This window comes from Lissotriton helveticus, chromosome 12 (assembly GCF_964261635.1).
Source record: "Lissotriton helveticus chromosome 12, aLisHel1.1, whole genome shotgun sequence".
Taxonomy (NCBI): Eukaryota; Metazoa; Chordata; class Amphibia; order Caudata; family Salamandridae; genus Lissotriton; species Lissotriton helveticus.
Window position 1 is genome coordinate 915,895,177 of NC_136073.1, and position 15,149 is coordinate 915,910,325.

General features: G+C 50.0%; 1 protein-coding gene across 1 annotated transcript in view; it reads right to left on the reverse strand.

The window, feature by feature from the left end:
- LOC144798233 (uncharacterized) overlaps window positions 1–15,149 on the reverse strand; it is a 197,805-nt gene that overhangs the window by 175,229 nt on the left and 7,427 nt on the right. Inside the window, exons 3-4 of the mRNA XM_078668982.1 lie at window positions 10,505–10,615; window positions 621–728 (exon numbers count right to left, since the gene is read on the reverse strand). Coding sequence (XP_078525108.1) covers window positions 621–728; window positions 10,505–10,615 — 219 coding nt within the window. The remainder of the gene's footprint in view (window positions 1–620; window positions 729–10,504; window positions 10,616–15,149) is intronic.

The following is a 15,149-nucleotide window of genomic DNA, read 5'->3' on the forward strand; positions in this document are numbered from 1 at the left end:
CTGCACAGTGCTATATGTCCAAGCAGTGTCACTGGTCCACTGCCTTAGCAGTCCGGCTCCCTATGACCTCAATGTGATCCGGGCCTTTATGGGCCTGCGAAGGTTAGAGTCAGCGCTCCTAGTGGAGAAAGGATGGAAACCGTAGAACTCTCTGCTCCTTTTGTGGGGAGGGGGATCCCTGCGGGGGTCGAGGATTGTCACATGGGAAACAAACAGTGTCGAAGGCTTATCTCTGGTCTCTAGCAACCTTCTAATGATGCTTTTGCCCTACTGCTTCCAACCATCACATGTCACACTCAGACAGGTTTCTTCAACTCCTTCGCAGTGGGGGTAATTCCCCTGCTGTGCTGGGGGGTGGGGTGGGCGCGCACAGCGCCCCGGTGCTCGTGACGAGCTCAGGTCGTCATGAGCCACGGTGCTCGTGTGCTCATGACGAGCTGAGCTTGTCACGGCCACACCCGTTTGTGTGGAATGCTCATTACAGCAGGGGAATTAGCCCCGCGTGTGAGCGTTCCAACGGTCATGACGAGCTGAGCTCATCCTGATCACACGAGCACCCTGGCTGATGACGTGCTGAGCTCTTCATGAGCACCGATGGTGTTAACTTGACTGAACAATACCTCTTTTCTGTTGATCTCTGCATGGTCATCGTTGGATTCTTGGATCGCGAGGTCCCCGGTACTTTTAGTACTCAGTAAGACATGCTCATGATGCTCCGAGCGCCACGCCTGCAGAAAGAGAGCATAAGAACCAGTTAGACGTTCAGATCTTCATGTCCCACACATTACTTGCATGGCTTGTAGGCTTTCCTTCTTTCGTCGGCCCACACCTTGGTTTATACTAAGTCTCTGTCCACAATGGATGATCTATCTCTGGCCCCTTGTGAGCCGTGTGTAGTGCCAGCTCTCTTAACCTCTCACCTCCACGCTGACATCATGATATCCTTTAGATTAAGCTGCCTGTTTGCCCTACCATTCCCACATGATCCCTGGTGACAGAGTTCATGTCTTCATTAGGTTCTCTTGTACTGGGAGAAGGAAATAAATACCTTTTATCTCTAAATTTACCTTCCTCTGGGTCATTCTTGCAGAAATGAGACAAGGAACATCCAAGGATGAATGTCAGAGACACGCTCACTCTCCGGTCTGAGGTCCTGGCTGAAGCCAGGGCGGCTTTGAGGGTCAGGGCTGTAGGAAGCTTAGGGGGTCCTGCTCAGAGTCAAGCTTCTCCACTGGATGAATGATGATGAAGTATAAATGTCAGAGTTGTGTACTTTCCTGAATGCCAACCATTGCACACCCCTGCTGCTTTTGGGCATAACTCTCTCATATTTGGGCATGCGTATTCTTCGTCTACCAAGACAAGCCCAGGTATATTTCTGGGTGCATTGCGCAGAAACGTGCATTTCTCAAAGTTCTTACAACAGATCCAGGCATGGTTTGCAAATAGACTCACCCTCTCCACTAAAGTGAATAAAGATAACTCTGCTACAAAAATATATGGTCCTAAAAAATGCAATTGGGATGAGAACACAAAGACTATGGTGAAAAGAGGCTGTAAGGGCAAAGGTTTTTCTATGCATTTACATGTTGACGTCCTGTGACTTGGGGAATAAACTCTATCAGAGTGATCTTTTCGCATTTGGCCACAATACTGTGATGTTCCCATGGGCCACTGCCCTGGAGATGGCTTCCCTGGTTAGCAAAGTACAACCTTAGTTGGATCACTGACACAGTATCGACAACAATAATATTGTGTAACAAAAACATTATCTAAAAAATATATTTTACAAAAATAGTGTCTCCCTATACTTATAATGGTAAGTACAAAAATAACTAACATAAAATATTGCTTCACACTAATATCGTTAAGAACATTAAAAAATATAGTTATATGAGTGTATCAGTCTGTCGGTTGGTGTCTAAGTGGCTGTATGGGTTGGTGAGTGGGTATGGGAGTGGCTGTATGGGAGATTCATTTGTTTTCTAGGTACCTGTATGGGTGGATGTATGTCTGTATGGGTGGGTGAGGGGGGTGTGTGACTGCCTGCATGAATGAGTCAGTGGCTGTATGGTAGAGTGCGTCTGTGAGGAGCTGTATGGGTGGATGAATGTCTGTATGGGTGGGTGGGGGGGTGTGTGACTGCCTGCATGAATGAGTCAGTGGCTGTATGGTAGAGTGCGTCTGTGAGGAGCTGTGTGGGTGGATGAATGTCTGTATGGGTGTCTGAATGTCTGTACGGGTGGGTGAGGGGGGCTGTGACTGCCTGCATGAATGAGTCAGTGGCTGTATGTTAGAGTGCGTCTGTGAGGAGCTGTATGGGTGTCAGAGTGTCTGTATGGGTGGGTGAGGGGGGCTGTGACTGCCTGCATGAATGAGTCAGTGGCTGTATGGTAGAGTGCGTCTGTGAGGAGCTGTATGGGTGGATGAATGTCTGTATGGGTGGGTGGGGGGGTGTGTGACTGCCTGCATGAATGAGTCAGTGGCTGTATGGTAGAGTGCGTCTGTGAGGAGCTGTATGGGTGTCTGAATGTCTATATGGGTGGGTGAGGGGGGCTGTGACTGCCTGCATGAATGAGTCAGTGGCTGTATGGTAGAGTGCGTCTGTGAGGAGCTGTGTGGGTGGATGAATGTCTGTATGGGTGTCTGAATGTCTGTATGGGTGGGTGAGGGGGGCTGTGACTGCCTGCATGAATGAGTCAGTGGCTGTATGGTAGAGTGCGTCTGTGAGGAGCTGTGTGGGTGTCTGAATGTCTGTATGGGTGTCTGAATGTCTGTACGGGTGGGTGAGGGGGGCTGTGACTGCCTGCATGAATGAGTCAGTGGCTGTATGGTAGAGTGCGTCTGTGAGGAGCTGTATGGGTGTCAGAGTGTCTGTATGGGTGGGTGAGGGGGGCTGTGACTGCCTGCATGAATGAGTCAGTGGCTGTATGGTAGAGTGCGTCTGTGAGGAGCTGTATGGGTGGATGAATGTCTGTATGGGTGGGTGAGGGGGGCTGTGACTGCCTGCATGAATGAGTCAGTGGCTGTATGGTAGAGTGCGTCTGTGAGGAGCTGTATGGGTGGATGAGTGTCTGTACGGGTGGGTGAGGGGGGGGTGTGACTGCCTGCATGAATGAGTCAGTGGCTGTATGGTAGAGTGCGTCTGTGAGGAGCTGTGTGGGTGTCTGAATGTCTGTATGGGTGTCTGAATGTCTGTACGGGTGGGTGAGGGGGGCTGTGACTGCCTGCATGAATGAGTCAGTGGCTGTATGGTAGAGTGCGTCTGTGAGGAGCTGTATGGGTGTCAGAGTGTCTGTATGGGTGGGTGAGGGGGGCTGTGACTGCCTGCATGAATGAGTCAGTGGCTGTATGGTAGAGTGCGTCTGTGAGGAGCTGTATGGGTGTCTGAATGTCTGTATGGGTGGGTGAGGGGGGCTGTGACTGCCTGCATGAATGAGTCAGTGGCTGTATGGTAGAGTGCGTCTGTGAGGAGCTGTGTGGGTGTCTGAATGTCTGTATGGGTGTCTGAATGTCTGTACGGGTGGGTGAGGGGGGCTGTGACTGCCTGCATGAATGAGTCAGTGGCTGTATGGTAGAGTGCGTCTGTGAGGAGCTGTGTGGGTGTCTGAATGTCTGCACGGGTGGGTGAGGGGGGCTGTGACTGCCTGCATGAATGAGTCAGTGGCTGTATGGTAGAGTGCGTCTGTGAGGAGCTGTATGGGTGTCAGAGTGTCTGTATGGGTGGGTGAGGGGGGTGTGTGACTGCCTGCATGAATGAGTCAGTGGCTGTATGGTAGAGTGCGTCTGTGAGGAGCTGTATGGGTGTCAGAGTGTCTGTATGGGTGGGTGAGGGGGGTGTGTGACTGCCTGCATGAATGAGTCAGTGGCTGTATGGTAGAGTGCGTCTGTGAGGAGCTGTATGGGTGTCAGAGTGTCTGTATGGGTGGGTGAGGGGGGTGTGTGACTGCCTGCATGAATGAGTCAGTGGCTGTATGGTAGAGTGCGCCTGTGAGGAGCTGTATGGGTGTCAGAGTGTCTGTATGGGTGGGTGAGGGGGGTGTGTGACTGCCTGCATGAATGAGTCAGTGGCTGTATGGTAGAGTGCATCTGTGAGGAGCTGTATGGGTGGATGAATGTCTGTATGGGTGGGTGAGGGGGGCTGTGACTGCCTGCATGAATGAGTCAGTGGCTGTATGGTAGAGTGCGTCTGTGAGGAGCTGTGTGGGTGGATGAATGTCTGTACGGGTGGGTGAGGGGGGCTGTGACTGCCTGCATGAATGAGTCAGTGGCTGTATGGTAGAGTGCGTCTGTGAGGAGCTGTGTGGGTGTCTGAATGTCTGTATGAGTGTCTGAATGTCTGTACGGGTGGGTGAGGGGGGCTGTGACTGCCTGCATGAATGAGTCAGTGGCTGTATGGTAGAGTGCGTCTGTGAGGAGCTGTGTGGGTGTCTGAATGTCTGTACGGGTGGGTGAGGGGGGCTGTGACTGCCTGCATGAATGAGTCAGTGGCTGTATGGTAGAGTGCGTCTGTGAGGAGCTGTATGGGTGTCAGAGTGTCTGTATGGGTGGGTGAGGGGGGTGTGTGACTGCCTGCATGAATGAGTCAGTGGCTGTATGGTAGAGTGCGTCTGTGAGGAGCTGTATGGGTGTCAGAGTGTCTGTATGGGTGGGTGAGGGGGGTGTGTGACTGCCTGCATGAATGAGTCAGTGGCTGTATGGTAGAGTGCGTCTGTGAGGAGCTGTATGGGTGGATGAATGTCTGTACGGGTGGGTGAGGGGGGCTGTGACTGCCTGCATGAATGAGTCAGTGGCTGTATGGTAGAGTGCGTCTGTGAGGAGCTGTATGGGTGGATGAATGTCTGTACGGGTGGGTGAGGGGGGCTGTGACTGCCTGCATGAATGAGTCAGTGGCTGTATGGTAGAGTGCGTCTGTGAGGAGCTGTGTGGGTGTCTGAGTGTGTATGGCTGTGTTGGTGAGTGAATGGATGTGTCAGTGGTGTATGGGTGAGTAACTGCATATGTGAAAGGCAGTATAGGTCAGTGGTGGAGTGTATGTGTGAGTGAGTGATTATGCGAGTTGCTGTATGGGTGAGTGTGTGCTTGGGTCACTGACAGTATGGGTGAGTATGTGTTAATATCTGTGTGAATAAGTGAGTGGTTGAGCGTAGAACTATATAGGTGAGTAAGTGGCTGTGTGACTGACTCTATGGGTGACTGATAGTGTGTGAGTGGGTGTATGAGTGACTATTTCAGTGGCTGTATTAGTGAGTGAGTTGGTGTATGAGTAGCTTTATGCATGTATGTGTGGATGTGGATGTAGACCTATGAATCCGTGAGTGGGTGTGTCAATGGTTTTGAGAATGTTAGTGTGCAAGTTGGAGTGGGTGTATTAACCCCTTGTGTGCACCGTGAATTTTCGCGCTGTGCGGGAGTTGTATTGAGTGGGCAGAGTTTGGACGGTCCCCGGCCATCCTCCGCACATGCCCACCGTGACGCATGACGGCTGGAGACTGTCATGAGCACGCAAGGGGTTAAATGTTATATTGGTGTGTCGGTGATTCTGTGGATGATGTCATCAGTGATGTCATTTCAGATGTCATCAGTAATATTACTGACCATGTTGTGAGTGATGTAATAAGCAGTGCGTTGCGGAGGCGCAAGTTATAGTTAGGTCAGCTAACTATAACTGCTGAATTTCTCTTGTTTTGTACGAGTGAAATGTCAGCCTAAGTATACCGTACCTGTAACCATTGGTTTTTTCAGTGAATTGCTAAGTTTTTTAAAAGCTAATTCCTAACTGTAATGTCCCTATAACCCTTGTTTTTTTCAGTGAATTTCTATGGGTTTTTTAAACCAGTAATTGCATTTGCAGAGTGGTAACGAAAGGAGGCCGGCCTCCGACCAGCTCTCAGGAATCCCACTGTATAGGACTTACAGGAGGTACCAGAAGGGCTTCTTAGCCCCCAAGGTCCCTCAGGAGTAAAGTGGACTTCATCCCTAAACCAGTAATCAGTAGTGTACCACGAGCCGCGTTTGCAGAGTGGTGCGGAAAGGGGGCGTGGCCTCCAAAGATCTCTGCGCAACCCCACTGTGTGGGACTCACTGGAGGTAACAGGAAGGGTAGTTTGCCCCCAAGGATTCATGTTAAGTGTTGATGAATGAATACTTCTCAAAGTATGGAATTTTGGCACCACAGCAGAAGATTTGATAGAAATAAGGTTTTGAGCGCAGAATGAGTAACGAATCACCAATAACGTTATAAATGGAAAAAAGAATTTAGAATGTAAAAATCAGATATAAAAATCTGGAGAACCTGAGGCAAGAGGCTGCTGTAGCACTCCTTGGGAGGGTTCCCAGTCTACGATTGGCCTACAGTGCTTGTAAGACAATGGTAAGCAACGGACCTGGATCGGTGTCCGTGCCGGGTGTTATCGATCTTACTTTACAGGAGTTCAGTATGAGCTCTTGATTCTTCTAGGGATTCTTCTGAAGTGGCAGCGTTGTTCCAAAAGGTGAACACAATCCAATACAAGAACTCTTGACATATTCGATCCAAGGGCATTTTGTAGAATGAGAACGTGGTGAGGATTTTATTAAAGTCGAAAGATTCTCACATTGGGATCACTACGAAGACGCACTCAGAATAGCAATCAGTAGAGAAATGCAGTCTGCTCAATGGATCAATCAATCCATCAGGGACTTGCAAAGCGCGGCTACTCACCAGGGAGGGTCTCAAGGCACTGGGGGGAGGGGGCTGCTGGGCGGACTGGATGGAGGATCATTCGAAGAGCCAGGATATGAAATCCAGTAAAGATGTTCATGCAGTAACCGGGTAAATGCTAGGTTCCGTTCTACGAGACTCCGCTCTAAAGCCAGGGACAAAAAGAAAAACCTCTCTGGCCACCTCGGGCTCCTGTGAAGTCAGGAATGGTAAGTGGCAGAATCCTGCCTGCAGGCCATTGACCCTCTGCTCATACACATGAGGGCAGATTCTGGAGATTTGTGCTTCAATGTTGCCACAGCAAATGGGTGGCTCACTTCTGCACAGTGACCTCCGGCCTACTAACAATCTGCTCTTTGCCCTTCTGGAGAGAATCCTGCTCTTCTCCACACTGGTCAGGTCAGCTTTGTTTGACTGCAGTGGAGATTGGCACAGAGGAGCTTCTGCAGTTCCAGATACAGCCGTGGTCATGACGGAAAAACCCAGTCCTGTTACTGAAAAACCTCCCTCTGAGCTCCTTCTCAGAGTCGGTTTCATGGTCAGTCTTTATCCTGCTTTAGCGACACAGGTGGGAAAACCTGGAACAAAAGCCAGTGGCTTCCTTAAATTTAATATTTTCAATTGCTCCTTCAGGGGCGTTCACAGCACAAGGGGTAGGGGAAGGACCAAATGCCTGTTTGTGGAGTCAGGAAAGCCAGTCAGGCATACTGGACTACATCTCTCCTTATTTCCAGCACCACACAGGGAAATAGTGAGGTCAGTAATGTTACAAGGTCCATGCTCTGGCCCTTTGGGATGTGACTGTAGGTACCACTGTCCGCCAGTGTATCGACAGGGTCGCTGGGTCACAGCACCAGGGGCAGCAGCGGACAGGATGTCACATCCACAAGAAGGGCAAAGACAACTTGAAGGGCAACCAGCATGCTGTTCAACAGGTGTGTTGTTTTCCATATTCAATATAGCACACAGACTGCCGGTCACACAGCACATTACATGGCACATATACACACAACACACACTAACCACATGGTATACACACTGATAGGGGACATTTATGTTGACTGAAGAGAGTTTTACGGGCTAGATAGTACACCAGTTCCTGACTAGGGGTACAGGATCACCTGCCACAAATCACTAGTCATCTAATGGCACACTATGAAGGGGCACTAACCATTGCCAACTTGTATAGTACTTAACCAGTTACATTTCCAGCTCGTGGATGTACATTCATTTATGCAGTAAATGCAGTTGTCTTCTAAATGTTCCATATCAATACATCTAAAGTAAATTCAATATAATCGATGAAGAATGAATGCAAACACATTGACCTGAAACACGGTAGAGTGGGCAATTCTGGTATCCACTGTGACAGGTGTTCTTGGAGAGCAACAAATCAGACATAATTAATAGACCTGGAAATTAGCCCATCTTCACATCTGCATTTAGCGTAGATCCAGGAATGGGAACAACCCCTTTGCATTTCAAGTCACCAAAGGCATCACCTACATAATTCATTACTCCGCCTACCAGAAGTGTCTCAGACACAGGAGCGGCTTTATATCAGTAACATGGCAATGACCCCATGGATCCTCCCTCAGCCCGACACTGTTCAACATTTACATGGCCCCGCTCGCACACGTCGCCAGACAGCACGACCTCAACATAATCTCCTACGCCAACGACACTCAACTGAGCCTCGCCCTCACCAAGGACCCCATCACCGCCAAAGCCAACCTCCACGAAGGAATGAAGGCCGTTGCCGACTGGATGAAGATCAGCCGCCTGAAGCTAAACTCAGACAAAACGGAGGTCCTGATCTCGGCTCCAACCCTTCAGCCTGGGACGACCCCTGGTGGACGACGCCAATGGGGGCAGCCCCGACCCCCACCGACCACGCACGCAACCTGGGAATCATCCTCGACTCAACGCTCTCAATGACCAAGCAAGTCAACGCCGTTTCCTTCTCCTGCTTTAACACCCTCCGCATGCTCCGCAAGATCTACAGATGGATCCCGACAGATACAAGAAAGACAGTCACCCTGGCCCTCGTCAGCAGCAGACTCGATTACAAAAACGCCCTCTAAGCGGGAGCCCCGACCAAGCTCATCAAAGGACAACAACACATCCAAAACGCCTCGGCACGACTGATCCTCAACGTGCCACGACACGGCCACATCACCCCCCCACCTGAGGGACCTGCACCGGCTCCCCATCAACAAGAGGACATCCTTCAAGCTCCTCATCCACGCACATAAGGCACTCCACAAGACCGGCCCAGCCTACCTCAACAGACAGTTCTCCTTCCACACCCCCAACCGCCAGCTACGCTCCGCCAACCTCTCACTCGCCACCATGCCGCGCATCCAAAGAACAACCCTCGGCAGGAGATCCTTCTCCCACCTCGCCGCCAAGACATGGAACACCCTCCCACTGAGCCTACGACAGACCCAAGACCTGCTGACCTTCAGGAGGATACAAAAGACCTGGCTGTTCAATCAGTAGCGGCCCCCACCACCCCCCCAGCGCCTTGAGACCCTCGCGGGTATGTAGTGCGCTTAACAAATGACTGATTGATTGATTGATTGAATGGTGGGATTTGGGAACCAGATGTAAAATACCCCTGGATTCTGGCATCGTCTTACCATCCAAGGGTCTGCTGAATCTTTATCAGTGTCTGCAAAGAGTGATTAGATGGATCCCTCTCTGGGCTTTGGCAAAATGAAGCCAAGCTGGATAAATTCTACCATGTTAAGCAACTCGACTTAGAATTTGAGTTTCCGGACCACATTTTGGATCTAGATGTTGTTGTATGGGATTATGAGCATTTATGGAGTGTAGATGGAATTACACAACATTATGTTGCAAAATCTTGTTTGCATGTAAATATATTATGAGTTTAATGTAAAATGTACATTCATTTAACACAACTCTTGCATGGAGCTTAACAGTTGCATGGAGTATATCTTAGCATTTCTTTCAATTAAAGAATACTCGGATATTTGTTTGCAGCTACAAGTACTAAGAGACGGGACATTCCTTAGATCAAACACATCCTTGGAAGGTAATTGAAAAGAACTCACAACTATTTAATGAAATGTGAATCTATTCTGAGATCATGGTGGTGCATCTGAAGACTGGTTCTAATGTTGGTCACATGCCTCTTTTCTTAAAAAATGAATCTAAAGAGATTCATGTGCATCTTAAGTTTCTGCTTTGTTTCTAAAGAGATTAATCTGCCTCTTATCTCCTGCCATGAATTGAAAGGGATGGCTTCAATAGGTCAGATGTATCAAATTAGGTGCATTACATCTCTAAAGCATTGCGCTATTCTTCTCGACTCACAATGCAACGTAGCAACTCTGCAGCAAACCACTTTCATGATTTAGGGCTCAATAGATACAAACCCTGGACTGTTTCAGATGCCTGACTGGCTGTACAGTGCTGTGGTTATTTGATTATCAACGACAGCTAACGTGTGGCCTGGCTAGATGATCACGGATATCTTTGTTTTATGTTCAAATGTAAGTTTGAATTCACGGTTTTTAAGGATTCCCAAAAAATCAGCAAACGTATACACATATTACAGTGACCAGCATATCAAGATCACTGCTGGTATATGGGGAGCTGGACATAATCTGATCCCACTTTTGCAATAAATAAATTGGCACCAGAGAGAGCGAACATGCCCCCCTAGCAGTGCCTCTTTTCTGTTTAAAAAATTACAAAAAAAAGTTTGGGTCCTTCTTTACCATTAGAGTGGTACGTGATGCTTAGCTTCTACAAGGACAGGCACATACATACCTCATCTGCAGGGCTCCTTATACCGTTCAGTTTGGTGTTCGGATCGACTAATAGTTCTTCTGTGCTGTCAATGCCGAGCAGAGTGTACAGATGTTGCTCTGGATTCCAAGTCTGCAGGAGGGGAAAAACAAAATAATGATGTTTAATGTGCTTTTATTTGTAACAATATTTCTATACTGTATCCCTTTGTTATGCTGCCACCATCTGCATGTGTGTTTATTCCTGTCATTCAGCAGCGTCTATTGTCTTTAATCTCTTAAAATCAGGACGGACCACAAAAAGACACTTTGGGTCTGATTTACATCTTGGCGGATGGGTTACTCCATCCCAACAGCGACGAATATCCAGAGAAAGCTAAATATAAATTCCCTTCATATCCTCTGGGATTTGTATTTTGGGGGGCAGGTTATCGGTCAACGTTGTGATGGAGTAACCCATCCGCCAAGATCTACATCAGACCGTTTGGGCTCTTTTCCAGTTCTCTGATTGGGCAGAGAAGTTTCAGCTTGCTCAGGGTCGTGCACCAGCAGAGGCAACACTCAGCATTGATGTTGAAGGAGCGCATGCTCAACGGTCAGGTTCTCTGCGGGCTCAGCCCATTGGTTTACACTTGTACAATGTGCCACTGTATTGTCTATTGTTCTCCTTCCTCTACAGTAATGGGATAGTCCTCATGACACTGGTGTGGACAAGAACAGAAATGCATCAGCACAGGCGGTCGCCGGAAGCGATATGATGCCCCACCCATGGCCAGAAGACCTCCGGGCACCCTTGACACCTCAAACAGTGCAGGTATGAAATGCATCCTTGAGGTTGCAGTACTACTCTTGCCAGCTAGACTTCCTTCCAGAGAATCCGAACAGGGGAAAGACTTATGCAGTGCCCCCCTCCAGAGGCAGGTTCACTTCCAGACTTTTACTGCAGTAGGAAGGGCGCAGAACCCCAGCCGACCACTAGATGTCTTTTGCAGGACTGCACAGACACTAAAAGCTGCTGCGTTGAGAACATGTCTGCACACATAAATGCTTAGGAACCAGAAGCTGCTCAATTATGCTCACCATCAGAACTCGCCCTCATACATGAATACATAGACACCGGAGCATGATGCAGTTACATTCAATATCAGCACATGTCCACTTCCATGCATGCAAACACCAGAGGGGCCTGCAGTCATACTCACTATCAGCGCATCTGCACATACATGAACGCATAGGCATCAGAGGGGCCTGCAGTCATACTCAGTACCAGCATTCATCCCCGGGGATAAATGCATAGACACCAGAGGCTGCTGCAGATATACTGTCAGTACATGTCCACATACATGTGACTCGCTCCTCGCTTCAGGCTGAGTGGTCGCTCCCAGTGTCTCTCGCAGACATCTGGTATTGTTGGGCTACATTGCTGCATTTACTTTTAAAAAGCGCCTTTTAATTGGGTTTCATTTGCCTGCTGTGTGTATTTCATCGTAGCGCTGCTTTGCTTAACTGCTCGAACTGTGCAATTTCATTTCCTTTTCACGTGTTGTTTATATCATAGCGCTGTTCTGCTTGACTGCTCTAACTGTGCATTTTAAGCTTTCCACATTTCGCCAGCTGTGGAGCACATTTCCGCTCTGCTTCGTTAATTAAATAATTAATTCCCCACTGCTGTTTTTGCCCTGTTAGCGCGTTTGACTCCAGCGCTCCGCTCTGCCCCCCCCTCCGCCTCCATTTTGTTTGTTGTTGTCCTCGTGTGCCCGCCCCGCCTCCCAGCTGAGACGCCCTCGCCCCTCCCCCTTCCCACCATCCATATATGACAGCAGCCCAAGCGCGCAGCGTTCACGCGCAGCGACCGCGCCCAATCCGCGCCGAAGGTGCGCCAAAGGTAAGCCCGTCTACGCCCGTCCGCGCCTGGACCGCGCCCAGCGCCAGACCCCCTGGCCCCCGTCCCTCCCAGCCCCCCCGCATTACCTATGATGCCGCCAGCCTCCTAGCCCTTAACCCCGGCCGCTCCACCAACTGCGTCCAAGCCGCTCCTGGACACACTCATGGACCTTTCTCCTGCTACTCCTGCAAATTCAGCGGCACCGTCAACATCTCCGCTACGACCACACCACAGATCCCCGACCCCAACCACCTACAATGCATCCTTCTCAACACCCGATCAGTCCACAGACACGCCATTGACCTATGGAATCTACTAGACACCATCTCTCCAGACGTCGCCTTCCTAACGGAAACATGGATGAACGCTTCCTCCGCACCAGACATCACCATTGCCATCCCTGAAGACTATAAGATCACTCGCAAAGACCGTACCAGCCACACAGGAGGAGGGATCGCTATCGTCCATAAGAAATCAATCCGCATCTCAACCAGCTCTGACGCCAACCTCGCCAACTCCGAACACCTCCACTTCCAAATACACATCGACCCCAAGACCACACTCAGAGGCACCCTCCTCTACAGACCACCAGGACCCCGAGCTAAATTTAGTGAAGACATCACGGACTTCATCACTCCACACGCGCTCCCCTCCAAAGACTACATCCTTCTGGGAGACCTCAACTTTCACCTTGAAAAGAGCAACGACCGCAACACCGCCACCCTGCTGGACAACCTCGCCAACCTCGGACTTAAACAACTGGTCACTTCCCCCACCCACATCGCAGGTCACACACTCGACCCAATCTTCAACTCCAGCAACCATGTCTCCTTCAGCCACACCACGGACCTCCTCTGGACTGACCACAGCTGCGTTCACTTCACCTACAACAAACCAAAACCCAACATACTCCCCCAACCTACCCTGCAAAGAAACTGGAACAAAATCACCACGGACCAAATTTCCGCATCGCTCCTTCGAAACCCCCCAGCCCTATCTTCTGACACCAACGAAGCCGCCGCCAACCTCACCCTATGGTTATCCAACACCGCCGACACCTTAGCACCACTGAAAAAACGTCAAAGCAAACCTGGCAGCAAGAAGGCCTCATGGTTCAACGATGATCTCAAGAAGTCCAAGAAACTCTGCCGTTCCCTTGAAAAGACTTGGAAAAAAGACCCAACCACCAGCACCAAGGACGCCTTCAAAAGCGCCACCCGCACTCACCACCAACTGATCCGAAAAGCCAAGAAAACAGCATTCAAAGATCGACTTGACAACAACGCCCACAACAGCAAGGAACTTTTCAACATCGTCAAGGAATTTTCCAATCCCTCGGCCAACTCCAACGACATCACCCCATCTCAAGCCCTCTGCGACTCCCTAGCCTCATTTTTCCACAACAAAATCGCAGACATCCACAACAGCTTTGACAACCAACCCAGAAACCAACCCACCCCACCATTTGCTGTTCATCTTCCCCCCCTGAACACCCTTAACAACTGGAACCCAATCTCCACTGAGGACACCATCCGGCTGATGAATTCCATCCACTCAGGATCCCCCACAGACCCATGTCCTCACCACATATTCAACAAAGCAGACTCCGTCATAGCACCACACCTCCGAGACGTCATCAACTGCTCCCTCAACTCCGCCACCTTCCCGGAAGACTGGAAACACGCTGAACTCACCGCCCTCCTGAAAAAACCAACAGCAGACCCTACCGAACTCAAAAATTACCGCCCCATCTCGCTTCTTCCATTCCCGGCCAAAGTCATCGAAAAGGCTGTCAACAACCAACTCGCCGCCTTCCTCGAAGCCAACAAATCCCTCGACCCCTCACAATCTGGCTTCCGAGCAAAACACAGCACTGAGACCGCCCTCATCGCAGCAACAGATGACATTCGAACTCTACTGGACAATGGAGACACAGTCGCCCTCATCCTCCTTGACCTCTCTGCAGCATTCGACACAGTCTGCCACAGCACCCTTTTACAACGCCTCAATAACATCGGAATCCAAGGAAAAGCACTTGAATGGATCACCTCGTTCCTCACCGGAAGAACCCAGAGAGTCCGCCTTCCTCCATTCAAGTCCGAGGCCTCTGAAGTCATCTGCGGCGTACCACAAGGATCCTCACTCAGTCCCACCCTCTTCAACGTATACATGAGCCCCCTCGCGGCCATCGCACGCCAACACAACCTCAACATCATCTCTTACGCGGACGACACTCAACTGATCCTCTCCCTCACCAATGACCCCAGCACCGCCAAAACTAACCTACACGAAGGAATGAAAGAAGTTGCCGAATGGATGAAACAAAGCCGTCTGAAACTGAACTCGGACAAAACAGAAGTCCTCATCTTAGGTACATCCCCCTCTGCTTGGGACGACTCCTGGTGGCCAGAAGCCCTCGGAAAAGCACCCATCCCGACAGACCACGCTCGAAACCTAGGCGTCATCCTGGATTCTTCACTCTCAATGAACAGACAAGTTAGCGCCGTTTCCTCTTCTTGCTTCAACATTCTTCGCATGCTCAGGAAAACATTTCGCTGGATCCCCTCCGAAACGAGGAAAACAGTCACCCACGCTCTGGTCACGAGCCGACTGGACTACGGAAACACCCTCTACGCAGGTACTACCGCAAAACTCCAGAAGAAGCTCCAACGAATCCAAAACGCCTCAGCCAGGCTCATATTAGACATCCCACGCAACGAACACATCTCCGGTCACCTTAAAGACCTCCACTGGCTACCCGTCAATAAGAGGATCACTTTCC